General features: G+C 42.3%; 1 protein-coding gene across 6 annotated transcripts; it reads left to right on the plus strand.

Moving 5' to 3' along the window:
* Positions 1 to 4,147: 4,147 nt before the first annotated feature.
* On the plus strand, positions 4,148 to 19,853 carry zc3h11a (zinc finger CCCH-type containing 11A). 6 transcript variants are annotated; one of them, XM_079683676.1, is made up of 18 exons: positions 4,148 to 4,306; positions 4,622 to 4,703; positions 5,288 to 5,878; positions 6,530 to 6,637; positions 6,735 to 6,854; positions 8,429 to 8,552; positions 9,765 to 9,947; positions 10,057 to 10,122; positions 13,479 to 13,649; positions 14,152 to 14,229; positions 14,328 to 14,426; positions 14,604 to 14,663; positions 14,780 to 15,295; positions 15,444 to 15,517; positions 15,610 to 16,153; positions 17,390 to 17,562; positions 17,979 to 18,160; positions 18,571 to 19,853. In XM_079683676.1, the coding sequence occupies exons 4-18, from the start codon at positions 6,584 to 6,586 to the stop codon at positions 18,782 to 18,784; spliced, it is 2,658 nt and encodes an 885-aa protein (XP_079539802.1). In that variant the 5' UTR covers positions 4,148 to 4,306; positions 4,622 to 4,703; positions 5,288 to 5,878; positions 6,530 to 6,583; the 3' UTR covers positions 18,785 to 19,853. The 6 variants fall into 6 exon arrangements, with proteins under 6 accessions (XP_079539802.1, XP_079539804.1, XP_079539806.1 ...); XM_079683678.1 differs by having other exon boundaries at positions 5,815 to 5,878; XM_079683677.1 differs by having other exon boundaries at positions 4,152 to 4,703; positions 5,815 to 5,878.
* Positions 19,854 to 27,242: the final 7,389 nt, after the last annotated feature.

The following is a 27,242-nucleotide window of genomic DNA, read 5'->3' on the forward strand; positions in this document are numbered from 1 at the left end:
TAACACTTGATTTGTCACGAGGGAGGCAAAGAGGAGGAAAATCCTACTTTGATTGAGCTAAGTATCGCTGGTGTTTTCTCTTGTTTTATTCAATTCTCTTTGGTTCTCTACACCCTCATGCTATAATCATGTGTATTTTCTCCATTCCTGTTCATGTGTCCTCTCGCAATTATCACTGGCCCGTGTATCTCCTAATCGATTTAACCAGCCTGCTCTTGTCTATCCCACATGCTCCACTGAGATCCAACATCTCGTTTCAGGGGGCCTGTGGAACTGCCAGTCAGCTGTTCCTGAGGCTGACTTCATCTCTGGCTATACGCTTCCCTGCAGTCTCTGGATTTCCTTGCTCTCACAGAGACCTGGATTACTCCATCCAACACATCCACCCCAGCAGCTCTCTCCACAGCATATTCCTTCTCCCATACACCCAGACCCTCTGGCAGAGGAGGTGGCTCAGGTGGCACTGGTCTCCTGCTCTCTCCCAACTGGAGCTTTTCCCTCTTCAAGCTACCTAACTTCACTCCTTCCACCTTTGAATTCCCTGCCGTCACAGTAACCCATCCTATACAATTAACCATTGTTGTTCTCTACCGTCCACCAGGCACCTTGGGGACTTCTTGGAGGAGTTAGATAATCTCCTCTCACACATCCCTGAAACTGGCCCTCCCGCTGTACTTCTCGGAGATTTCAACCTCCAGACAGGGAAGATATCTGAACTAACATCTCTTTTAACCACCTTTGCTTTCTCACTGTCTCCATCCCCACCAACTCATAACGCTGGCAATGTCCTTGATCTCATATTCTCAAGGAACTGCACTACTTCTAACCTCTCTGTAAACCCGCTTCACACATCCGATCACTTCTTCATTTCATTCTCTCTACCCCTTTCCAAACATAACGAACTAATCTCTTCTAATTCTGCACCTGTCCGCCGCAACCTTCGTTCCCTCTCCCCCTCTACCTTTGCCTCATCGGTGCTCTCAGCCCTCCCTTCCTCTGATTCGTTCCAACTCCTGCCTCCAAACTCTGCTGCAGAAACTCTCCTCTCTACTCTCTCATCCTCTCTTGACTCTCTCTGTCCTCTCACATCTCGGCAGGCTCATCAGTCCCCTCCTGCTCCCTGGCTAAATGACGCACTGCGTGCTAATAGAACCATCCTTAGGGCAGCAGAGCGGAAATGGTGGAAATCCAAACACCATGACGATCTCCTAACCTATCAGGCTCTCCTCTCCTCTTTCTCTGCTTCCATCTCTCAGGCAAAAAGCAATTTCTTTCAAGATAAGATCCAATCTTCCTATTCCAATCCCAAAAAACTATTTTCTATCTTCTCCACCCTCTTGGACCCTCCCAAAGCCCCTCCCCCCTTCTGTCAAGCGACTTTGTTAACCACTTTGAAAAAAAGGTTGATGATATTCGCTCTTCTTTTTCTGACTCACCTTTACTCACCGCTGGGTAGCCAGACCCACCTTTCACCCACACACTGATCTCCTTCTCCCCTCTCTCTCCAAGTGAGGTTCTTACCCTCATTACCTCTGCCCGTCCTACCACCTGTCCTCTGAACCCTATCCCCTCAAACCTCCTTCAGACTATCGCTCCTGATATTCTACCGTTTCTCACCCATTTCATCAACATTTCTCTAACTTCTGGTCGCTTTCCAAACAGTCTCAAGGAGGCAAGAGTAAACCCTCTCCTAAAGAAACCCACTCTCAACCCGTCTGATGTTATAAACTACAGGCCTGTCTCTCTCCTCCCGTTCCTGTCTAAAACATTTGAACGCGCTGTCTTTAAACAACTCTCCTGTTATCTCCATCAGAACAACCTTCTGGATCCGCACCAGTCTGGTTTCAAGGCAGGTCACTCAACAGAAACTGCCCTCCTTGCTGTCACTGAGGAACTGCACACTGCTAAAGCAGCCTCCCTCTCCTCTGTCATCATCCTTCTGGACCTGTCTGCTAGATTCGACACGGTGAACCATCAGATCCTCCTTCGCACTCTCCAAGAACTTGGAGTTTCAGGCTCTGCACTTTCCCTACTCACCTCATACCTCAAAGACCGCACCTACAGGGTTCCTTGGAGAGGGTCCGAGTCCGACCCTCGTCAATTAACTACAGGGGTCCTTCAGGGCTCTGTTCTTGGTCCCCTCCTCTTCTCCTTGTACACAAACTCGCTCGGGTCTGTCATTAGCCCGCATGGTTTTTCATACCACTGCTACGCTGGCGACACCCAACTAATTCTGTCCTTTCCCCGCTCAGAGACCCAGGTCGTCGCACGCATCTCTGCTTGCCTAGCAGACATCTCTCGGTAGATGTCTGTTCATCACCTCAAGCTCAACCTTGACAAGACTGAACTGCTTTTCCTTCCGGGAAAAGATTGTCCCACTCTTGACCTAACAATCAACATCAGCACCTCTGTTGTTTCCCCGACTCAGACTGCAAGGAATCTGGGTGTGATCCTAGATAACAAACTGTCCTTCACTGCAAACATTGCTGCTACAACCCGCTGCTGCAGATACACGCTTTACAACATCAGGAGGATACGTCCCCAGCTGACCCAGAAAACAATGCAGGTTCTGGTCTAGGCTCTCGTCATCTCACGCCTAGACTACTGCAACTCCCTCCTGGCTGGTCTGCCTGCATGTGCCATCCGACCTCTGCAGCTCATCCAGAATGCAGCGGCTCGTCTGGTCTTCAACCTTCCAAAATTCTCCCACACCACGCCGCTCCTCCGCTCCCTTCACTGGCTTCCAGTAACTGCTAGAATCCACTTCAAGACACTGGTACTTGCGTACCATGCTGCGAATGTATCTGGCCCTTCCTACATCCAGGACATGGTTAAACCGTACACCCCAGCACGTGCACTCCGCTCTGCATCAGCCAAACAGCTCGCTGCACCCACACTGCGAGGGGGACCCAAGTTCCCATCAGCAAAAACTCGTGGGTTTGCTATCCTGGCTCCAAAATGGTGGAATGAGCTCCCCATTGAAATCAGGACAGCAGAAAGCTTACACATCTTCCGGCGCAGACTGAAAAATCATCTCTTCAGACTCCACTTCGATCGACTGACTGATTACTAACAAAGCACTTATATACTAATACAGGGCTGGCTTATCTAAAGCCAGTTGAGTAGCACTTGAAATGTTTGGCTCTATGAAACCTGATGTACTTATATGATTCTGTTTTCTTCAAGGTTGTATCTTCCTGGTTGAATGCACTTATTGTAAGTCGCTTTGGATAAAAGCGTCAGCTAAATGCAATGTAATGTAATGTAATTTAACTAGGCCAGTAGGTAAGGTCATTCCACTGGATAATAACTGAGTATAAAATAATGCATGACTGAAGTGATGGAGACCATGTGAAGGCAAACAAAAAGAGGAAATAACAGGTAAAATCAAGCAAATCCCCCTCTCAGATTCCACAGCAACCAGAAGAACATTAATACTGGCTGTTGATTTGATTAATCAGCTTTGTGATGGAATAAAAATCAACAGTGCATTTCCTTAGCTGTGGATGAGTCCACTGACACCACTGACAATGCTCAGTTGCTGGTGTTTGTGAGATTTTATGATGAGGCAAAGGGGGAGTTTGTTGAAGATGTGTTGGGCCTGACGAACCTCAGTGGACACACAAGGGGGCAAGACATTTATAAAGCAATAATGGGAATGCTGAATGAAATAGGGTGCAGCTGCCTTTATTCATAACTGTGCAGCTCTTACACTGCGACTCTGACGGATCAAGCACAGACACAACAACAATGAAAACTGTTGCATACAGATTATTTTAGTTTTTGCAACCTCGTGTTAAGAATCTTGTTGCAATTGTTTAACAGTTTGAATGACCATAATAAACTGACTTTTCTCTTATTGAATTTTTTTTTTTTGGCCTTTAAGATTTGTATTTGAGTAACCCTGATCTACATCAAACCAGCCATACAAAAGTGTTGAAAGATAGACAGCTGTACTGCAGTGCAGTGCATGCTGTGAGACCTGGAAGCAGTGGCCACTTTTTTTACTCTTTTATAAATAACTGTCAAAATTACAATTTAACGAACTGTAACGTTAGAGGGCAACAGCCATTGCAGCGTCTAGTCTACCGAATCCAAAATAAGAAGGAAGAAGTTTGGACCACCCTTCCCATGCTGTGTTCCTATGCCCTCCCCTCTATGGTCTAGGAGGACCTCCCTCTTGCGTTCCCTGCTGCCGCCATTTTACTGTGGTCTAAAGTGCGGCGTCGTTAGGCATCGAACCGGGACGGGTCTTCTTCCTACATTACACAACTTTTTTTTAAATATATTTTTAAACCTGAAACTGGTAATTGACACCACATCATTTCTTTCGATATTCATTCAACTTCAGTGTTGTAATATAAAAGTTAATACCACGGCACAAACAAGCCGACAACGACTAGCTAGCAAAGGCTAACACACCACTAACGATAAGGTCGCGAGATATTGTTGGTTTTGGTAGGCCTCTGCTATGTAGCATAAGCTAAAAATATAATTGAAATAAAAACACAAACACAATATAAGAGGTGCAAAGGCGGGTGTTAAACAGAAGACATAAAATCCATTGTCATATGTACTCCACTATTTTATCTAACATTAGTCTTTGTTGCCCTTCATACAGTAACGTTATTGCTTTCCTTCTCTGCTGGGAATCGTTCGTAGTTCGCTCCAGCTAACTGAGCTGCTTTTAAAATTTATAAACAGTAAGTATCTGATTGTTGTCTTGACTGTTTTGTTTTTTTAAAGCTTTCACTTTAAATACTTTGAACTCTCTGTTCTTGGTCACGTTAGTGGTCTCAGATATCTTTACTTGTAACGTTAAACTCACGACCTTTTAATCTGGGGCTACAGGAGAAATCCCGTTATTTGGTTTAATAATATTTTGAGTCAGTAACTTTGTAAATTATTTTTTGTTTATCGCGTCATATCGCGTATAAGTACTATTTAGCTTCGCTACAGTTTTTTTTCTTCCTTAAGATGGAAGCCAGAGTTGTTGTTCAGGTTTATCAGTATCGAACTGAGTACATGTCCGGTGAAAATAAACAATCCAGGCCTGGACTCTCGAAAAGGGCAGATTCAGTTGTTCTTTATTCTGAATTCGATACTTGAAATATATAAACATGGGTTAATAATCTAGTCAAATAGAGTCTGACCTGGACTCTTGTTAAAACTAAACTCATCTGCAGTCATTATTGATTGTATTGTGTCTCACTCCTTGCAGAAATGTCCAACTGTCACCTTTGTATTTGTGAAGAACTATCTGTCTCTTAATAACACTTTGTTTCAGTTCCCTGGGGGAGTGTTTTTGATTCATTTTTTAGGTTTAAATCCACCCTCTTGGCTCTTTGCTGGAATCCCTGGATATGGATAGCATTCCCCCCATGAAAATTCGTTGGCAGAAGATTTTTTTTTCTCTTCAGCTTTGGTTGAAAATCTCTAACGGCTTGAATATCCTGTAAATTTTTCTTCTATTACCATCACCCAAATGTCAACAACTCCCAAGAAGAAGCTGAGGATTGTTTTTCCACCTGCCATCCACACCCTTTTTGCTAAGCATTTTTGGAGATCCATTTTTTTGTTTTCTGGCAGTTTATGCCCCCCTATTTCTTTATTTTATTAGTTGCACCAATTAATAAAAAAGAATAAAAAAAAGTTCCCAAAGGACTCTATTGCATCCACCTTCAGTTATGCTTAGCAGTCTTGCGGGATAAAGATTTCTCAGAGTCTCAGAAAAGGGATGTCGTAGGAAGACAAGTGTCTCTGGACGAGCCACCCCTCTTTTCCTATTATCTCACGGATCAAGTGTTCCTTCAGGACTCCATACCACCAAGGAGACACCCCACCAGCAGTGAGGGATACAACTTCTCAGCCACCTCAGGTAATTATAGTAACATCACAATTGGCTTGTAAGTACAGATGGTATAGGAATATAAGAAAGATGTGTTACTGGTGAGCTTAATTCAAATGTCTCACTCCACCTAAAGTCATCTGATAAATGTATTTTGATTTAAATTATTTTAGCATAATGTTTGCTTCACCACATATGCAGTCTAGTAGTTGTCAGAGAAGAAAGCATATTTCTTAATAGTTTACCAATTGTATGCTATGTGTTATTATAAATCATTATTTGTAATATAATTAAATGAAAGTACACGGCTCCTTTTTAAAAAGACATTGCTAAGGTAAGCAATGTCTTTTTAAAAGGAGCCTCCATTTTTCACATCATGTAATAACGCAGGACTTTGCATTGAAAACACTACAATAGGTCACACTTTTTTCCTATCAGATAACCACAAGAAAACCCATTTGGTTGTGTTAAACCTGAAATGTTTGTGCGGTTAGGATATTTGAATAAGGTCCAATCAGGAACTGTTAGTTGGTATGCTTACTAGATTTATTTTATTTTGTAATATGAAGAATTCTGCCATGTATAGACTCAATATAAAACGGTTAGTAAATGGATGAAATGTAGTAGGATAGGATCTCTGTTTTTAATTGGTTTCTGTGCTTCTTCTTGTTGGCCCTGAAGAGAATCAGCTGCTGGGTTTATCACCTCCACCACCCGAGGCGTCCCCGCATTACTATGACCAACCATGGAGATGACTGCTACTTCTTTTACTATTCCACCTGCACTAAAGTGAGCAACGTTTGTGCACAAAGCTCACATTTTCACACATAGCCTGATAACCAGAAAAAAAAGAGTAGGGTCTTACTGTGTTTCATGTATCATCCAGGGAGACAGCTGCCCATTCAGACACTGTGAGGCAGCTATGGGCAGTGAGATTGTCTGCAACCTCTGGCAGGAGGGACGCTGTTTCCGTACCGTCTGCAAGTTTCGCCACATGGAGATCACAGTAAGAAACATTTAAAAACATTGTTTTATAATTCAGAAGGCTCAGTAATGTCTCCTTCAAGGTTTGCCCTCTCTAGGCTCATTGGCCTTTGACTTGCCTTCAAAAAAGGGTCAAATTATGGCGCTTTTCCACTGCAGGGCCTCGCTCGGCTTAGTACGGTACGGCTAGGCCTTGTTAGGCCTTGTAAGGCCAGGCTCACTTTATGCTGCGTTTCCATTACAGTTTAGGAACTGGGGTAGTTGTAACGCAGTGTAGGCGGAGCCGTGACGTCATCTTCAATGCGAAACACAAAACCAACATCAGCCGTTAGCTCTTAGCACTCAGAGCTCACAGCTCCTAATATCTGTTCAGAAACTAAACAACAGTTAAACAAGTACAAACCACATATTGTCTGTGTCATGGCGAATACAATCGCTGCTTTATTTATGTCTGTAGGCCGTTGTTGTGAGTGTGGACGGTTGGAGCATATACTGCGTTAGCTTAGCCGATCTGCATTCAGAAAACACGCATTTTTAAAGGTTTTTCGCCTCCCGTCTGTCAGCAGACTTGTCAAAGCCTTAATTCATGGTTTTTACTAACCGGTATCAGTATGTTGTTACTTCGGCATCATTTTGAAACGTGTATTACAATTAAATCACGGTCAAATATGTTCATTTTTACATTACATTACATTACATTGCATTTAGCTGACGCTTTTATCCAAAGCGACTTTTTGTTGTAGTTGCCAGCGATTCTCTCACTAGTTTAGCATACTCATCCCGACTCAGCCTGGTTGTTGGCCCGGAAAGAACCTCGATTTTGGAGAGCCAGAAAAACTGTTAAAAAGTATCCGCTAGCCTGAACTACGCCTAGTGGAAACGCAACCAAAAACGGGCCGGGCACGGCACCTTTAAACCGCGCTGTAGTGGAAATAGTCCAATGGTCTCCATGTAAACCTGAGTTTACCTGAACACTAAGTGAACTGTGAAGTCATCACACAACACGCTTGTCAGTATGCAGTATTACAATGAACAAGGTCCATTAAATATCTGCATTACTATTAACCTGCATTAATCATTATTTTAATAAAAAATAAACAAATGTTAGCATTTTGTTGGTAAGCTTCATGTGATTTTGAGTGCAGTAAAACCATGTGAAGCTCCTTTCTTCACTGTACTAGAACATCACTGTACTGTACATTTCTAAAACCTGCATTACATCTGAAGGTGTGCCTTGAAGATGAGGCTTATGTAATATGGCTCTTCCTCCTACACATCAGGGTAATAACCACACCTTTGCAGGCCAAAGTTAAAGGCCACACACTTTTAATCTTCTCTGTTTAATCACTATACCATATTTTGCTATAAGAAACAAAATAGCTAGCTAACGTTTACTATTGCTAAATAGGTGGCTCTAGATCGAAGCTTAAAAATAATTACTTTGGATAAGCTGGCTAGCTGTAGTACTGCCACTCTACAAAGGAAGAACAAACACACAATTATATAATGCAAATATAATAATGGCAACATTATGGACATGCCTCTGATTGAGATGTGATTTAATCAACATGTTGCTAACCTTTTTAATTGAAACAGAAAAACCGGAAGGAGATACCTTGTTATTGGGAGAGCCAGTCAGCCGGCTGCCAGAAGCCACACTGTGCCTTCTTCCATGACAGGCCGCGCTACATCGAGGGCATGTTTGTCCCTCCGGACAAAAGTAAGTTTACTTTTCTTTATCAAACACACCAAAGATGCGTTCACACCGGATGCGATGAGGCGTTGAGAATATCAGCCAGACATCACTAACGCTGTTGAATCAGAAAACCAAAACAGCAGCCTTTGGCTCTGGGAGACGGCCCACAAACATCACAGTTCATCATTTCTGTTCAGAAACAGGAGAAAAGTTCTAAATGTAAATACCACTGAATGTCTATTGCATGGCGAATACAGTCGCTGCTTTAGTGATGTCTGTATGACGTTGTTGTGAGTGTGGACTGAGCAGCTTTATGTTGGCTAAGCCTGATCCATCCGATCTCCATTCAGAAAACAACATTTTATGCCTTTTTGTGAGCACACTCGCCAAAGCATTAATTTGTGGTTTTTACTAACGGTATCAGTTATCTCGTTATCATTTTAGGTAGAATTGGGGGATGAAACCCTCTTTAATGGTCACGAATACATGCACACAGGGAAATTGGACCTCTGCATTTAACCCATCCTAGTACAAGGAGCAGTGGGCAGCTATTGTACAGCGCCCGTGGATTTTGAGTATTTCAATTAAATCACAACAAAATATTTGATTATTGTAGTTGGTATCTACATAGCAGTGTTTCCCATACATTGATTTATTTGTGGGGGGCCGCTACAATTAAATATCGTTCGCCACAAATGGATCTCATAAAAAAAAAGAAAATTATTATTATTCTCTCTTTTTTTTTTATTCTTTTTTTTTTTTTGGTGGTGGTGGTGGTCTAATGGATAGTGAGGTGGGCTGATGATCGGAAGGTTGCGAGTTCAAATCCTGCCTGGAACACCACTACTAGTGTGCCCTTGAGCAACGCACTTAGCCCTCGGTTACTCCGAGTCGCTTTGGAATAAGGCGTCTGCTAAATGCCTAAATTGTAAATTATATTTTGGGAGAATAAACCCCACAGATCCTCAACTCTGGCGGTGTGTTTCACTCATTAACAATGCAACAGAGCAACAAGAACGTTGGGGGGGGGGGGGTGCGTTGCGATGCCCCCACAAATAGAATCAAATTCTGTGGGAAACACTGCATAGAGATAACATCGCTTGCCAGCGTGTCTTGTTTGAGTGATTGTAAGGATTCGCATCTTGTCTGCTGTGAACGCACCATTTTAATAAAAATGGGTGGTTTAAGACAATTTTACATTCAACTGAAAAAATGAATAATAACTGATTCTCTCAGGTCTCAGCAAAGCCGAAGAACAGCCAAATGAGGAACCAGCTCCCCCGCCAATTGCCCCCCTCCCCACTGCAGCCAATCCCCAGCTCAGAGGCGTGATCAAGACAGAAACTCAGGAGCCAGTACCAAGCCCCACACACCCACCAGTGGTAATTAATCCAGCAGATGATGACGAGGATGAAGATGGTGAGGTTGATTTTATCTCAAAATTGCTTTTTCGTCCCTTTTCTTTTCCTCCTTCTGGGACAGGGTATATCCTACAGTCGTTATCAATCACATGTCTTTACTTTTCCAGACCAGTACTCAGAGGAGGGAGAAGATGGAAGGGTTGGACTCTCTCCTAGAAAACTATCCAAGTCAGGTGAGACTGACACACCACATTTGGAATCATTATTGGTTAACAAGGCTGTGCTACATCATAATCTGTGTGGAATGTAAAGGGCCCATGTCATGCTTTTCCGGTTATTACCCGTCCCCTTGTGTGTTCTGTAGCTTCTGCATGTAAACGGTCTACAAACCCTGAAAGTACACCCTGTAGCGAGTAAAACTCTAACACAGAAAAGACCTGTCTATGCTGCCCCAGAACGCCTCGTTGGAGATTTTCTTTTTCCCTTTTTTTCTTCCCGAGTATGGTGACGTAACCATACCCAGGTCCAAATGAACCAATCTGTGGAGCTCCTCACACACACACTCACTCACTCACTCACTCACTCACTCACTCACTCACTCACTCACTCAGCCTTATCTTTTCTCAGCCGTGCTACTCTGTGGAGTTTCGCCGGCACACACCTTATCTTTTTTTCTCAGCCACAGCTCTGTGGATTTCCACTCAGTTCGCCACACACTCACGTGTGTGTGCTCAGGCTGAGTTCCTCGGTGTCTCGCTGTCTCGCAGACCCAACACAGCAACCAGGAAACGACACCAGTAATCCAGCTCACACTGTCCGCTCCTCGAGCGGAGCAGCGAGCCTCGCAACGTCCCGCCAACACGGCACCCAGACCCCGCGCAGCATTCTCACCTGTTTGTCATTACTGGCGTCATTTTCTGGTTGCTAACAAACGCCATTGTAACACATAATCACGGAACCTTTAAAGAGCATCTTGCAGGTTTTTATTTTTTCTACATTTATGCTTAAACTTGCTTGAAAATTACAATTAAAAAAGTGAATGCAGGATTTGATATGTTTTACGAGACACAAGGGCAGGAATTCAGAGGGAAAGGAGCCATTTTGAGCTCTGCTCTTATAAACTGCTTTTTTTTAAGGTCATACGTCAAACGCGTCATATTACATCACACAGGGGACACATCTCCGCTCTCTGACCGCGGGTATAGTAGAGTTGCGTTGAGTTGAGCGGTTGTGTTTTAGTGAGCTGGTATTTTTCGGTAGTTTTACATAGGCCTGTCGCGATAATCGATAAATTGACTTATCATACGATAAATAAAAATGGACTCGATAACTTTTCTGAGCTCGATAAATTGCCGTTTACATGCGTGTTTGTTTACATAAAGATGTGACCAGCATTTTAGCTAGGAGCGCTGTGGCTGCCAGACGAGCTGTGGCTGCCGTCCATGCGCGCTGTGAGGGGCGGGGCTGACACACAGCCAGGTCAGTACACTCTTTGTGCACGTACAGCAGCGTAGCAGCCAAATTAATAATATAGCGACAAGCGGGAGACAACGTGTTACTTACTTGCGGGGAATTTAAAGTGAAATGGAATTGGTTACAAAACCTACACATCTCGATTCTCTGGTGTGGCAGTATTTTGGATTCAAGACAAATCAACGAGGCCAACCTACGGACTTGAATGAGCCGGGCGGTGTGTCGCATTTCTTTAAAAAAGGTAGCGACAAAAGCAGGCAATACCACGCATTTTAAACTACACCTAAAACACAACCACTCTATTCCGTTTTCCCAGCTGGTAGCAAACACGGCAGCTGGAGATGGAGAGCCCCAAACTTCCCGACAGTTTACAATCAAAGATGCATTTGCCCGGCAATGCAAACATGTTGGTGTTCCTTGCTCGAAAACTTCGAAAACAGATTTGGATATGGCCTGTTGAGGCATCTGGGCCTTTGTATGGACAGTGGACTGTACACATGACTGTTGTTTTAAGGAGATTTTTTTTGCTTGCTTGCAATGTGTGCTCATATTGATTTATTTATATATATATTTATATATATGTATCTATCCATCTATATAGAGATGGATAGATAGATGGATTGAGAGCTCTGTTTTCCAGCCTGAGTCTATTTAATTTATTGTTTTGGTTGTGTGTGATTTAATTAATTTAATTAATTTGTTTTATTTATTATATATCATTTATATATTTTAATATTATTTCACATTTCATTTGCAATGTTGAATGTTCAATAAAAAGTTCTGTTTGAAAGGATGTACTAGAATTATTATGATATATTATCAGTATGTCAGTGGTCTAAAATGGTCTTACAATGGTGCCGACAATATTATCGTTTATCGCAATAATTTCCAGGAACATTTATCGTCCAACAAAATTATTTATCGTGACAGGCCTAGTTTTACATTGTATTTCACCATTTGTAATCATGGTGCAGTATTGTGTCGTTCCTGGGTGCGTTGTGCATCCACCTCCCTGCAGCACATACTCTCCACAGCTTTATCAGGAAACCGTATTACATCTCTCTCCCCCCCCCCCTTCGCTGCTCTCTCTCTCTCCCCTCCGGAACACAGCACCGTAAGACATAGTGTGGAGTTGCATTAGGTAACGCTGTGGTGGCTGTACTGCTCCAGCCGTCTCCTTTGTGTTTGTTTGTTTCCCCCCGTCTGTGTTGTTTGTGTGTGCGTGAAGGCTGTCACTCCTGCCTCCCGGCTCAACCTCCACTCACCTGCTGCAATCAGCTGTGCACCCTCCCCGACTACACACCTGCTTTCCATCAAGCCATTTACAACGACATATCAACGGAGGCTCCACAACCTTTCTCCGCCAGATCATCAAGTATCAGCCGTATCTCGCGTCTCTCCTCCGGTACAAAGCACCGTAGTGTGGAGTTGCATTAGGTAACGCGAGATACGGCTGATACTTGCGCATTAGTTTCTGTGATGGATCAGTATCAACAGTCCTGCCAGTAACGTTACTATATTATCAATGCTACTTTAGTTATAGCCTGATATATGATAGCTAACTTTACAATGTTGTGATGTGACGTTAGCTAACATTCTGTAGCTAACGCCGGTCACTCACCAAGATAGCTGCCCAGTTCTCCACTGGTTCTCCTCACACCACAGCTCAATTTCTCTCCGATGGCCGTTATTTCTTCTAATCCTTAGCTGCTCCAAGTCTCTTGGACGCCTAGCAGGCTCATAATTATAAGGTTGTGGTCCGTCATATGCATTTGAATATTCATGTTCAACTTCTTCTGTGTCTTCTGTGTCGAAACTAGCATTGGGATCCATGTTTATTAATACGTTACACCGGCCGCTCTCCCCCTTGTGTCCCCCGTGTTACATCACACGCGTATGTGTTATGTCTCACGTGCCGAGGCTTTTTTATGCGGAAGTGAACATTTCTTACAAAAACGACGCCAGATGTCACTGTAGTGTATATTTCTGTATATTTTTTTGAAAATCTAGTGTATTCATCATTTTCCTACACATTTATTCACAGGTTTCTTTAACCTGGAAGTTGCTCTTTAAGGAATGACTATGATTTTACGGTGTAATGTTATCCTCACCCTAGACTCACTGAACTTTGGAGTGAGCACCTTGGAGGAGATTCGGCTTAGGAAGGCCTTGAAGGCCAGCATGAAGAGAACTGGTTACCCCATCCAGAGGGCTGATACTTCATCCAACGGAGAGAAAGAAAACATCCAGTCATTCTTCCGACCAGCCCTCTTTGAGACTGGAGATGGTAAACATTGTCAGAATTTCAGGTGTTAGGATGTCCAACTCTGCATCATTCCTGCTTCCAGATTTACGCATTTTATATTTGGCTCTGAAGATATGGTCAAATGTGAATTTTGTGAAATTATTATGAATTTGATCACAAAAACACTAATGGCATAAACCTTTTTATGTATGATCAGTTTTTAAGAAAAATCAGTGCCAGGGGTTGTGGTAAAAATAACACAATCCCGAAAACTTTGAGGCTATTTTGAATGTTTAGTATTATTGTATTTGTTGGACAAAACAACTAATATTGATATTGAGTGATAAATTAGACATAATAGGCACAGGATTTTTTTTGACTATTTACACTCCAAATATATTGCTCATGATTGCTATAAGCAAAATCGTACTTGGCTCTGTAACATTGGTATAATAACAGAATAATAACGGCTACTTTCGAGTTCTAACTGGAAGTAAAGTCAATATCACTTTGTTTTAAACAGCACATGGTCCCTCTCTTTTAGGCCCACTTCTCTTTCAAGAAACTGGGGGACCCAGAGGTAGTGTGGCTGAAAGGCTTGGGAAGAAGATGCCCAACAGCGGTAGATGCCCTCTTGTTAAACACCTCAACAGATGAAGTGCCCATGCTCATAATAGTAGTTTTCAAAGATTAGCAGCTCATGACTTGTTCTTGCTGTAGATATGAACAATGGAGATGGTGTTCCACTGAGAAGAGGTCTGGCTGGGCGTCTGGGAAGAAGTGTGGATGAGGAAGAGCCATTAATGCCCCCTCAAAAAGGTTAGTGTTCAGGTCACATCAAAAAGTAGGTATAACCTAAAACACCACCTGTAACATTTGACCCCAAATCATGCTGATGATTTATCTTTGTGCAGAGCACTAATGTGACTAATATGTTTGTACAAACAGAATGAAAAATGTATCTATTACAACATTTAATTTCTTCTGCTTGTACAGCTTTGAAGCCAATTAAGGACAGACTTGGATTGCCCGGGTCTGTTTCACCCACCAAACCAGGTAAGAAGTCGGACAAATATATAAAGCTACAACTGTTTATCATTTAGTTTGGAAAGGATTGAATTATGAATATTGATGAATACATAGTTTTCATTGTCCTCTAACCGTCCCTATAGCTGAGACCAACGTGGAGTCAAGGAAAGCTTCTGAGCAGATCCGCATCAAAACTCTGGAGGAAATCAGACAGGAGAAGGCAGGAAAATCTCCGTCCCAGAGCCGTAAAGCCGATCCTGAAACCGACATACCCAAACCGACCAAGAGTGCTAAGCGAACTATCACCATCAAAAAGGATCCCATTAGCCACATCAAAACCTTCTCTGAGATCCTGCATGCAAAGAAGAAAAGGCAGGAGGAACAGGATCAAAGCCCCACCCTCAAGAAGGCCAGGCTCAGTGTAGAGAAAGCTGCAGGCAAGAGCCAGGGACCGTCTGACACTGTGGCTGCTAGTCCTGAGGCAGCAAACCTGGGGGAGCTTGGAGTGAAGACTCTGGAGGAGATCCGCATGGAGAAGGCAGGCAGGAGTCCAGCTCAGCAGTCCCTGGAGGCTGAGAACAAGAAGAGCTCTGATTCTGAAGAGAATGATGCTAAAAAGCCTCGCCTAGCCTCGTGCATCAAGAAACCGGCTCGGCAAAGTGAGAAAGCACCCACATCTATCGTTTAGCAGAAGGGATGTTTGCAGAACTGTTGATCATACCTACTGCTGTAAACTGTTTAACACATTTGCTATCGCTCGTTTTGCACATTTCTGTATTTCTAAAATGTATATTATGTTGAACTCAGCAGGCAACGGAACAACAGAGAAGAGTGATGAAGTGACCAAGGAGACAGTGAAAACTCCCCCTGCTGCTCCTGAGGTACAGTGTGTAGCAGATTCTGCAGTATTGGCTATGGTTGCTTGTTACTCTGTGATAACTCCACCTGACGGTTATTTCCTGTTTGTCTCTAGGCCAGAGATGCCACCAGTAACAATCTAAAGGTCAAGACCTTTGAGGAGATCATGCGGGAGAAGCGCCTTCGCAAGCAGGAAATGGAGGAGCAAGCCAAAGGCTTGGCTGAAGCAGAGCCTTCTCAGAAACAAACCACTGAAGGAACCTTGAAAAGGAAGGTTCCTGCTAATGTCACTGTCACATACCAAAGCTCTTCATGCCCTGACTCTACCCCTTCAACCCAAAAGCTCCCTGTTAGTAAACCGATCCCTCTCAAATCCAAGGCTGCTTCCCCTCTGAACAGCTCGCCTCCTCGTATAAGACCTGCTGCCGTTACAACTGCATCCTCAAGCCCTGTGAAGAAGAGCTCTTCTCCACTGCAAGCTGAGACCAAGTGTGACTCGCAGAGCCCCGGCAGCTCCAGGGAGGTCCCAGACAAAAACACAAGGAGTCCCACTTCACTTCCGCTAGCCAGGCAGGCCAGAGCGGCTCCACAGGGTGCTACTTCTGATATAACACTGAACAATTATCAGAAATCCCCAGAACACACTGCAAACACTAAAGGTATTTTATCTTTAACTGTAACGCATACTTCCTTTTGCAGCCATGTTTCTGCTTGAGCCTAGAGCTTCAGAGCTTGTTGAGCCTCAGTGATCCTTACTTAAATATTATAATAACACTTCACACAGAGAAGGTCTCGGTACAGCTTGGATTCAGTCATATCAAAGTAATATCTGATTTATTTAAGCTTATTCAGTTGTATGATCCCATCGTTAGTATTTGTAACCATTGGTTCAGACAGATAGGAGTAAGGAATAACTACCAAATCTTCATCTCGGCTTAACTCACACAGACAACCAGTCACCTCACGTAAGTGTGAAAGATTCTGAGGCCTTTGAAAATACCAAACGGATGACAATAAAATAATACATTTATACTTTACTTCATATGAAGATCAAGTTTGCCACAACAGGAACCCACCTAACCCCTGTATTCTACCGGGTATTGTATTGTATTCTGCGCCGCGTTACATCTGCGCCGCAGTGTTCACCTCGATCATGGCCACTCTAGTCAATGCGTGTGTTTCCATCAGACGCGCTGCGTTGCGTCCCAGAAGCGTCTCGGTGCTGGGCTCCGCTAGAAATAGGCGGCTGGTATATTTTTGATGCAAGGCGTTGCATAGCGCCGGGCAGGAAGTGGACCGGTCAGAGCATCCAGTCAATCCCCCAAAAATAAACTAATTTTGCAGACCCTATCCCTCCTAGTCTTTCAAGTAGGAGGAGAAATGCCAGCGTTCTCCTCCGGTTTACAGGCACTGTGTAAAGTATATAATAATTATGATGATGAATGCATTTTTTTACCACTAAAATACAGCAACACATCTTTGATTTATGTCGTTTATAACTGGAATATTACAATTATTATTAACTTTGTCTGTACAAAGTAGCCTATCCAGGAAATATGCCCAAATCAACAAAAACTGCGAGCCGGCACGCAAGACGCTCCGCTTCTGAAACGCTGGAGGAGGTCGGAACAAAACCGCAGCATAACACGCCGCAGACGGACCCGGTGGAATGAAAATTCCACCCGGTGGAATGACAATTAAGCTGACATGACAGCTTAATTGTCGTATGGGATTTAAGGAACCTGGTGGTTTGGTCATGGAATAGCTGGACCGCAAACAGGGTTCGTAGACAAGAACATGTGTGTGGCAGATCCTCTGCACAGGTGGAAAGGGCTACAAAGCACTGTGACTGGAAGTATGTATATTAATCATTTCAACTTTTTTCTCCCTTTCAGTGAGGCCAAAGCTGAATGTGAAGCCGTCTGTCATGAAGCCTGCAGTGCAGCTGAAACCAGGCCAGAAGAGAAGGGGGGCGCAGCGCTCTGCTGTTGCTGCTGTTAAACCCCTGAACAGCGGCCCCGCAGTGCAGGAGGGGCCCCGGCAGGAGACGGCATGCAGAGACAGACAGGTAGGTTTACAAGCTTTGCCAGTGACTAGTTTCTATAGCCATAATGTATCTTAAAGAATTTGATTTGGAATGTTCCATTTTTGCTTTTGTATTCCTATATATTTCCGCATTTATTTTTATTCGCATTCATCTTTTTTATTCACGTATTTATATAAGTTATTTGTAATACTTGCATTTTATTTATGCATTTCTTCTCATCATGTCCTTAGTGCATTTCTAAGTGATTTGCTATGCCCATTAACAGTGTTGGTCTTAATAATCGTCTCTGGTATATCTGGTCCTTTTTCTTTTATTCGGCTTTGCTATTGAAGTTTAAGGGGAAAAGAATTACAGTTACTATGTGATGTCAGTATGTTGGGAAATCTAAACAACCTTGTGCATGTAATGACCTATGGTTACTTTTGATCCATTTTCAGGAGTCCCCTCAGTCCAATGCAGAGGCTCAACTGAGCGCTGCTGTCCCCCGCAGTCCCAGCACCCTACTAGACTTAGGGTCGGGCTGCAGCCCCCTGACAGAGGAGCTCCAGACTGTCCCAGTGTTCACACAGAGCCAAGAGACCCCACAGGCTGTCAGAGATGCCTGTACCGTCCCCCAAAGGTCAGACTGGTAGTGTAAGACTTCACCAAGCAAATGTCTGTGGGCAGGCGTCAGGAGTGATAACAACTTTATTTACAACTTGTATTCACGTGAATATTTTATCTCTCCTAAAGTGAGGGGTGTGACATTCTGATTAAGAGCAACCAGTCCAGTGTGCTACATTACAGAGCATTTTATTTAACAAATACATCAGTAACGCAACAAAATGTCAAACGTTTTTGACAACTCTTCCAAATAACACAATAAGTCCATTTCTATTCAGTAATGTATTTCAGTTATAAATACTGTATCTTTGCCCATTTTTAACTGACAATCCCGTTGAAAATTGTTAGATTATTTTTTCCCCGCATATGACATGAATGCAGCATTGTTGGTTATTACATGAATAACAGGCCTCTCTGTATCTTCAGCCCAGTCCTGAAGTCCCCCACACAGCCAAAGTCACGGAGACAGAGCGCAGCCCGCACCACCTCCACCTCCAGCACTGCCGTCTCCACCTCCGCCGTGGATGACTTTGAGGAGCTGATAAACGAGTTTACCGACGACCATCTGGAGGGAGACATGGACCCTGGCATCGAAGAGGATGACCTGCTGCAGGAACTCTCAGAGATGATTGACAGCTGAGGGCTCAGTCAAGCACAATCAACCCCCTGCCCCGACTTCTTGCTCACAACCATGTCTTGTTTTCAAGAAGTGAAGACCATCACCATATCTACCATTTAAAAAGAAAAAAAAAAGGAAAACATTTTCCCTGAAAGGTTGAACTTGTTTTAAGCTTTAGGTTCATATTGATTTGTACCTGTGACATCTCCTTTGTCATTTCCATCCAATATGATCATCTGCTTACACCAGGGTTATTCTGCAGAGCTTTGACTCTTTCTTTATCATGTCAGTTCATGATCATTGTTAAACTTTTCAGCTCTTGAAAAGAGAAATTGAAAAAAGGTTGGCTCTGGGAGATGTTGTTAATAACATCAGTTTGTCAGCAATCCTGGATGATGTTACATTGTAGGAATGATGAATGTGTTCTTTTAGAGGGATCTCACATCTGTATACTGTGTATGCCAAGGGAAGAGCAATCTGGGTATGTGAATAATGAATACTGCTGCACTAAAAGTAGCCTTCCCCCAATTTTTGTTTTTTTGTTTTCCCAGATTATGACATTTAAATGTATTAATTTTAATTTAACAACGACAACCCTGTGTCATCAAAGCTCAGATCAGAGCCTGTGAGGAAGATACTGAGTTCATCTGGAACAGGTGTATGTGTTCATAGATTTTCCAGGCAGATCCTTTGGAGTGCACCTTCTGCCAGTGGATGCTCTTTAGCGTTTTTATAATGTTTGACTGAAATGTATTTTTATTCAGTGGAAATACCTTTAAAACATCTATTCTGGGATAAAAGTGTGAATTAAAGTGCTCTCTGGGTTTTGTTAAAGAACACCTCAGGGACTGATTCTGATGTTTGTATGTTCCCAATATGATTGACAAACAGTGTATTTGAGTTCAACAATGCAGTCTTTAGTTTTATTTTTCTTTTGTGTTTGCATTGGCGTATTAATGTGATGTGAGAAAAGTTCAACTTGTTTTTTAGTCTTAATACGCGTTTGTTCTGTCATGACCCTTTCCCACGAGCTTACTGTTAAATCACTTCTACATATTACTGTGTAAATAAAAAGTGCTTTTAATGACGAGCTGGACCAATTATTTTCGAAGAGGCCTTCAATACTTAGAGCCAGGTTTTGGAAATCAACATAAAGTGTAATGGAATGTTTAACTAATTACTTTTTTAATTCAATCTGTTTTAACACCACATGTATTGTAGGTCTATTTAATTCCAAACAAAAAAAACAGAGGTTAAGGTATACATTTGAGATTACAACCCACAATATAGGTAATGGTGTTAAAAATATTGTACTGATGACTGCTGATCCGATGCTTTAATGGATGTGTTTCTCTTTTCTGTCCACCTACATTCCACACCAGAGTCTCATATTTGCCAACTTCACAAAGGGTGTTAACAAAAACCTTAAGGTAAATGGAGAGATGGCTTATTTAAAACTTAAAGTAGATTGAAAATCAGGTCCTGAACAATTATTGTAAGTGCATTGTATTATACTGAAATAAAAGCAGTAAACATGTTTACTGCTTTTATTTCAGTATATTACAATAACCTCTAACATTCAAACAAATCAGAATGTGAATTATTTCCCCAACAATACTGTCAATAAATCTAGCTGATATGGAAAACTGTTTCTTAATGCCATAAATTGGTTGAAACAACTCAACACTTTGGTATAATTTTACTTAAAAGACATTTTACATTAATTTAGAGTTGCTGAAGAAGGGCTCATTAGGTCTAGGTCCTCCCTGCAGCCTCTGGATTTCCTTGCTCTCACTGAGACCTGATTACTCCATCCAACAAATCCACCCCGGCAGGACGTGGCACTGGTCTCCTGCTCTCTCCCAAATGGAGCTTTTCCCTACCAACTACCTAACTTCACTCCTTCCACAAGTATGCAAGCTCTGTGCATAACTTTATTTCGCTGACTTCCGATTTGTACGACTTCCAGTTTGTATTGTGTCTGTAAATCCAGTGTCCAGCTTGTCGCTATGACAACCATAGACTTGTTGTTGCATACCTGCAAGATTTACCTGTGACAAATGTCAGCGATGTGAACAGAACTGTGGCCCTACTTTCACCTGCACCCAGCAGCAAGCGGGAGAACGATATCTCATACAGTCGACCCCTAAAACAGTTCACTCAGTAATGGAACAGTTGTTAAGCATTATTTTGTCCAAGTAGTCTACATTATGAATTTGATGTTTGTCTAAACTGCTAAGAAGCTGACAGCTGATTTAGAACAGAAAGACATGCAGGCCATAATCACTAGACGCTCAAAAGAGGAATGTGTGTGTAACGCTTACATGAACTGAATTGAAACACTGTCCATTAGTTGATTAATAAACAAGACATTCAAGTCAAAGTTTTTGGCATTTTCATTTGTAGCACGCTGTAAATATGGACTATGAATGAACACATGCAATGTGGAAACACACAAATAGGTTTATTCTCAATACTCATAACAGTATCAGACACAATGACTTTACTGAGCGAGAAGATGACATGAACATAGTTACTGTATGGTACTGAAGACAACATACAGTATATTGCATTTACCTCTTCCTCTAACTCTCTCTCCAAAATTGGCCTCCATTGTCGTGCACAAAGTGTTCAAGCTCAGGTTTCTAAGTGATCTAATTTTTTATGCGCATTCTGCGTGTAGGGGCTTGATAATTGAGTGTGGCATTTCAGTGGCAGTGTTTTGCAAACAACAAACAGGCTGTCGGTTTTGAATAACGTATCTAATGTAGGCTAAATAAGAGTGAGTAGTTATTTGCAAAAAGTGTATTTTGGAATATCAAACTAAGTGTAAAGCAGACGATGTGCTTATGGTTTAACATATCTGTTCAATAGATGAAAGGTAACATGAGTTTGTGGTTTTAATAATTGTGCCAAAAGTACCAGTTTGTGTCTTGGTAATTGCACAAAGCTGTAATAGGCCACAAATAATCACATTTTTCTTATTAAAAGAATTCTCTGATAATTCATATTGAATATAATCTATCATTGCAGCTTCACACACTATTTAAATTGTTGTTCTCCATCTTTTATTTGAGTTCATATCATAACCCTATTAACCAACCTGCACCATATGTTTGTTCCTGTTAAATCCTTCAGGCAGATTCTACTTTACCTCACAAGAGTATGAACTATAATTATGCTATTATGTTTTTGTTTTAAAGCAATTTTGAAAAATGAATTGTACTGAATGTTGTTAAATGTTACCAAAGCTTTTTGTCTTGATCAGATTTTGAGTCGGTTGCAAATATTATCATTGTTTATTTATCTGTATCTCATTACTCTGAACAATTACAGTGATTTAAGAAACACCAAACATAATTCTCAACACACATGTTTATTGCCCGTCCACACAGCGGCGTGCGTTGTCGCTTGCCGGCGGGCGTGTCTGAAACTCGACCAACAACCAATCACATGAATCTACCACCCCTGACACACAAGCAGCGGTTTGATTGGCTAGAGCTTGTACTGGCATATGATTAGATTGGCTGACGCTTCTGCCGAGGCGTCAAAAGTTGAACATTGCTCAACTTTTGCAGCGAGCCACGCCAGGAACGCTCCGGGTCGCTTCCCACAATGCAGTTCGGCGAAAAGTAACGTCACCAGCGGTCGGCACAACCCCAGTTAGTAGGGGAGACAGGAGTACCAGCACAGAAGCAAAACTTATTTTATCCACCCAAAAATGAAGGCCCACCTGAAAAAAATCGTTATATTTAGCATTAAATAACGTACACTTGAACTGATATAGCTTTTTGGGTTGGATAAAATAAATGTTGCTTCTGCCCACGTCCTCAGCAGTAGGCCTACTGGCTCTGCTCCTGTATGTTTCTCCACTGTAGACCAGTGACGATTTTTTCAGGTGGGCCTTCATTTTTGGGTGGATAAAATAGGTTTTGCTTCTGTGCTGGTACTCCTGTCTCTCCTACTAACTTAATGTCAGCAAAACATTACAATTATTATTTAAAATGGACTACGCTTAGCTAACAGACTAATTTCCACCACTCATGGACCACACCCACCTTTTATTTTTGAAAAACTGGGTGACATACTGTCGCCCTTAAATCCCTCTCTCTTGTCTTTCTCTCCTTTCTTTTCTATTTTGAAAGCCTGACTTTGTTAGTCGCTGAGACATCGTACATACGTAAACTTATTTGTGTACTATATACTTGTACTTGTACTAGCATCCCTCCTCACATGCTCTCACTGGCTGCGTCTCAGGTCGACTATTTTATTTTCCTCGGTCGTCAGCGAGGAGCGATAATGGAGGAACCACCAGACCATCCTCCGATGAAATCCTCAGATACTCGCCCCGCCTCCTTACTGTGTATCGCTCACTGATTGGACGATGCAGTGCATGCACTGATCTGATGCTTCTTGACATGAGAGCAGTTTCCCAGCAGAGTGAAGAAAATACATGAAACTCACGACAGTCACTGCTCAGTTTATACTGTGTTTTGTTTCAATTAATGTATAATTTAGTTACAGATATGTGATATATCTGAACAAAAATGTGGTCAAAAATATTTGTATTCATTTATTGGAAACATTTTCATGATCGCTTTTTCGTTTATACATTTTAAGAATGGCGTATATCTTTTTTGAGGATGAGTTCTTATTTTCATTTTATTTATTTGGGTCTACAACAGATGATACAAATGTATATGTCAGTAAATGTGTACTAACAGAGGCGGGGTGTGTGAAAACAACAGGGATAGAGCTGCTGTCAGACATCAGCTGTGCGGTGTCATCACAAACGGACGTCGCTTCACGTGACGCTCCGGAGGAGAGGACGTCCCATTGCTCTTAAAACTAATTTCCCTGCTTCTCGTGGTTTCTTTGCGTCTCTCCCATGCTTCCCTGGTGGGAGGGACTAAACGCATGGAAACGACGCAAGTGAGGGACGCAAGGGTTGCGTTCGGATAGTTAAAAAATCAGCTCCTAAGTTCTAACCATATCTCCTATTCCTTGACCTCTGAGTGAAACGTCACGGGGTTAAGGGATAGTGGATAGGATCATTCAAAAGAATTTAGGAGAAGAGACTGCGGTACTTTAGAGAATCCGAATGCACTTTCACTATCCAAAGTGTTTATGATGCGCCAGCGGACGTCATTGTGTGCGTCTGCTGCTGTGGGGAAACTATGGAAACTACAGTTTTCTATACAACGGACTACAACATGGATGTTTAATATGAACGACGGACTCATCTAGAGACTCTGCACCGTGCTCTGATGCTGTTGCTTTATGCTTTATGAACAACAGAGAAACATATTCTTCATGACCAAAATTGGAATTGAAATAAAAAATGAAACTTATGCTCGTCACCCTCTCCCTCCGGTCCACATTAATACAAATGATCCCAATACGTATGATTGTATGAACTATGAAAATATCTTAAAATCAATACAAATATATTTATTATAAACGTTAGTCTTTAGCACCTATCACTGTGTATATCACCATTCAAACATCTTTTAAAAGTTGAACAAACCCCACACAGCTCAGTGAAATGTTGACTTTATTTGATCATTTCAGTAAAAAAATAACATTCATATTTCTCTTTTTGATTATCATACTGATGAACGTTCAAAACAAAGCACTTTGGCAACTTACCACATACGTTTTAAAATGCTTAATAAGCACCGTAACTTTCATGATATAATTTCTCCGTCATAATCGTTTGTGTCCGTGAGCGGCCGACTGTTGTGTGACGTCAAATGCTGCGGCTGCAAGGCATTGTGGGGCAGCATTTTCTCCTCTCCTTTCGGTTAGGGAGGTCCAGTGCTAAAGCTAAAGGAGGTTATAAAGGAAGTTTGAAACCTCCTTTCCTATCATTCTAGAGAATTCGAACGGCACTTATCATGGCTGCCACTGAGGGACTTCCGGGTCATTTCACTCGGTTAGGAAGGTTCCTAAGCTAAATGGACTATTCGAACGCAACCTAGGATTCCATTTAATCGACCTGAGATGCAGCCACTCTCTCCTGCTAGAAAGTGCGGTGCCGCACAGCGCTTGGAGGCAGGACCAAACCAATACATGTAAATAGAGGGGGGTGTACAGAGGCTTTGGATAATTAACTTTTGGAAGAAAAAAAGGGAAATTAATCGTAAGTTTAGTGAGTACATTATCAATATAAATTTATATTAATGTTAATTATTGATGATTGATGAAAGGTTACTTAACATTTTTTTCTTAATGTTTTAAAAATGTTGGGGGCCCCTGTCAGTCACAAACGGTGGCAACGATCTGCAATAGGCGCTTTCACACTGCAGTACTTTTCCCACAAAGGTTCATGAGAACTTAGTCCATCAGAACTCTTTAGTTCTGATGAACTAAGTACAGATCGCGTTCACACCGGAATAAGTCCCTGGGGGTGGATTAGGCAAATGAAGCCGCTGACGTCACTTCTTCTTCTTCTGCTTTGGGTTTACTGGCAGGCCGCAAACAACTTCACGCCGTATACTGCCACCCGAAGTCCCCGGCCGGAAGTCCCCGGAGTTGGGCACTGGCTTCAGTAGAAGCTGCTGGGACTCCCGGCAGGTTCTACTGAAGCCTTCCGAGTAAATCGCCAGAACGCCGACACCTCCTCATCTCCACCGCTCCCATGTTTTATTTTGTGTTGCGATAAGTTAGTCTCTCTGCGTTTCTGCGCTGGGCTAATGCTAATAATGCTAATGCTAGGATAATAAAATGACGGCTTCACAAAGCTTTTTAGGAATTTTACGGGGCGGGGTTTGCAATCCGCCCAGCCAATCAGAAATAGGAACCTTTTTCTCCCACGAAAGTCCCTGCTCTCTAGCAGGGACGGAAAAGGGGGTAAAAAGGTTCTCATGAACTAATTTTAGTTCCGGCTCTTTTTGGTGTGAACGCGACATTTGGGAACTATATCGGAACTAAAGTGGGAAAAGTACTGCGGTGTGAACGCGGCTAAGGTTTCCGTTTGAAGCTGTGTGGAAGGCAGTTACCATGACCGCAGAGCAACCGGGAGCTAGCTAACCTAACTAACGCTAAAGAGTTCAATTTACAGTAAGTAGAGCCTCATTATAATATATATATAAATACAACAATAATAATATACAAAGTTAAATACCTAAGTTATTTTAAATCGGTTTGCTTTATGTATACTCTGTCAGAACAATTTTTTTTCAGCTATTATACGTTGTTAAGCTAATTTAGCTTTATTAAGCCAACGTTCAGTCCGCATAATGCCCCGCTCTGCAGGCTTACTTTTGTGTACGGCTAACGGTAATTATCGTTTAGGATACTCAAAATATTCCTTTTTCTAATTACCTAGAGCTAAGTATCTACTGTAAAAAATAACTATAATTATAATAATCTAATGCTTCTTTCAGACATGGATAAAATGGGGCAGAAGATAGATAATCCTCAACAAATACAGAATAACTCAGCTCCCCGTAAACAAAGACAAGACAGTGCTGACCAGAAGACATTCCTAAATGAACAAGGTGGTTGAGAATAAGATCAGAGAGCATGTTACATGTTGCAGAGGCATTACTTATGACTGGAAATTATTGCTGACTTCATATTGCAATTATCTTTCCTCTATCCTCAGAGACTAAGAGTGATGACCATCAGTACAATGAACTCAGGAGAAAAGATAGTGAGGTAAATGACAGACGCAGCAAGACTTTTGACAAATACAAGAAGGCTAGACCCCATCACCCCTGTTTCAGTCTCTCTTCACTGGCGACCTGGCTGTTTTTGAATTTGTTTTAAGATTTCACTGATTACTTTTAAAGCTCTTAACGGGTTGGCTCCTGATGACCTCCCTGACTTGTTGTGCCCATATAAGCCTGTCTGCAGTCTCAGATCCTCTGGTAGGGCTCTGCTGGCTGTTACCAACACCAGGCTAAAAACAAAGAGTGATCCAGCGTTCTCCGTCAGAGCTCCGCAGCTCTGGAACTCCCTGCCCGAGAACTGAGGCTGGCAGAATCAGTGACTTCTTTGAAATCACTTCTTACAACTCATCTCTTCACTAAAGCCAATGATGCCACTACTTGATTTTACTCAACATCCATGTTTTATTTGTTTTCCTTTGTTTTTTCCATTTGTATTGCTGCTATTGTTAAAACATTGTATACTACAGGGTGGTGGGGATTGTATTATTATACCTGCTACACCTGCTGTTCTACTTCTCGCAGCAATGCTCTGCGTGAGAGGACGTCTCTGATTGCTGCCGGGGTTTAACTAAATGTTTCCCATTGAGTGGAGCGAAGCTGTACTGTGCTGGTGTTCCTGCCTACAGTAAATCACATGCATTGTAGGAGAGTCAGAGAGTGGGGGTTTCTGTTGTAAATGTCATGAGGTTTTTGTTTATAATGTTGTTACTTATTACTTTTGGATCAAATATTGGTTGGATGAATTGGCTAACATGGGTATGGGCAGCACTAAGAGTAAATATAATCACCTGTTCACCTTTGTG

The sequence above is a fragment of the Notothenia rossii genome, assembly GCF_949606895.1.
Source record: "Notothenia rossii genome assembly, chromosome: 5".
Classification (NCBI taxonomy): domain Eukaryota; kingdom Metazoa; phylum Chordata; class Actinopteri; order Perciformes; family Nototheniidae; genus Notothenia; species Notothenia rossii.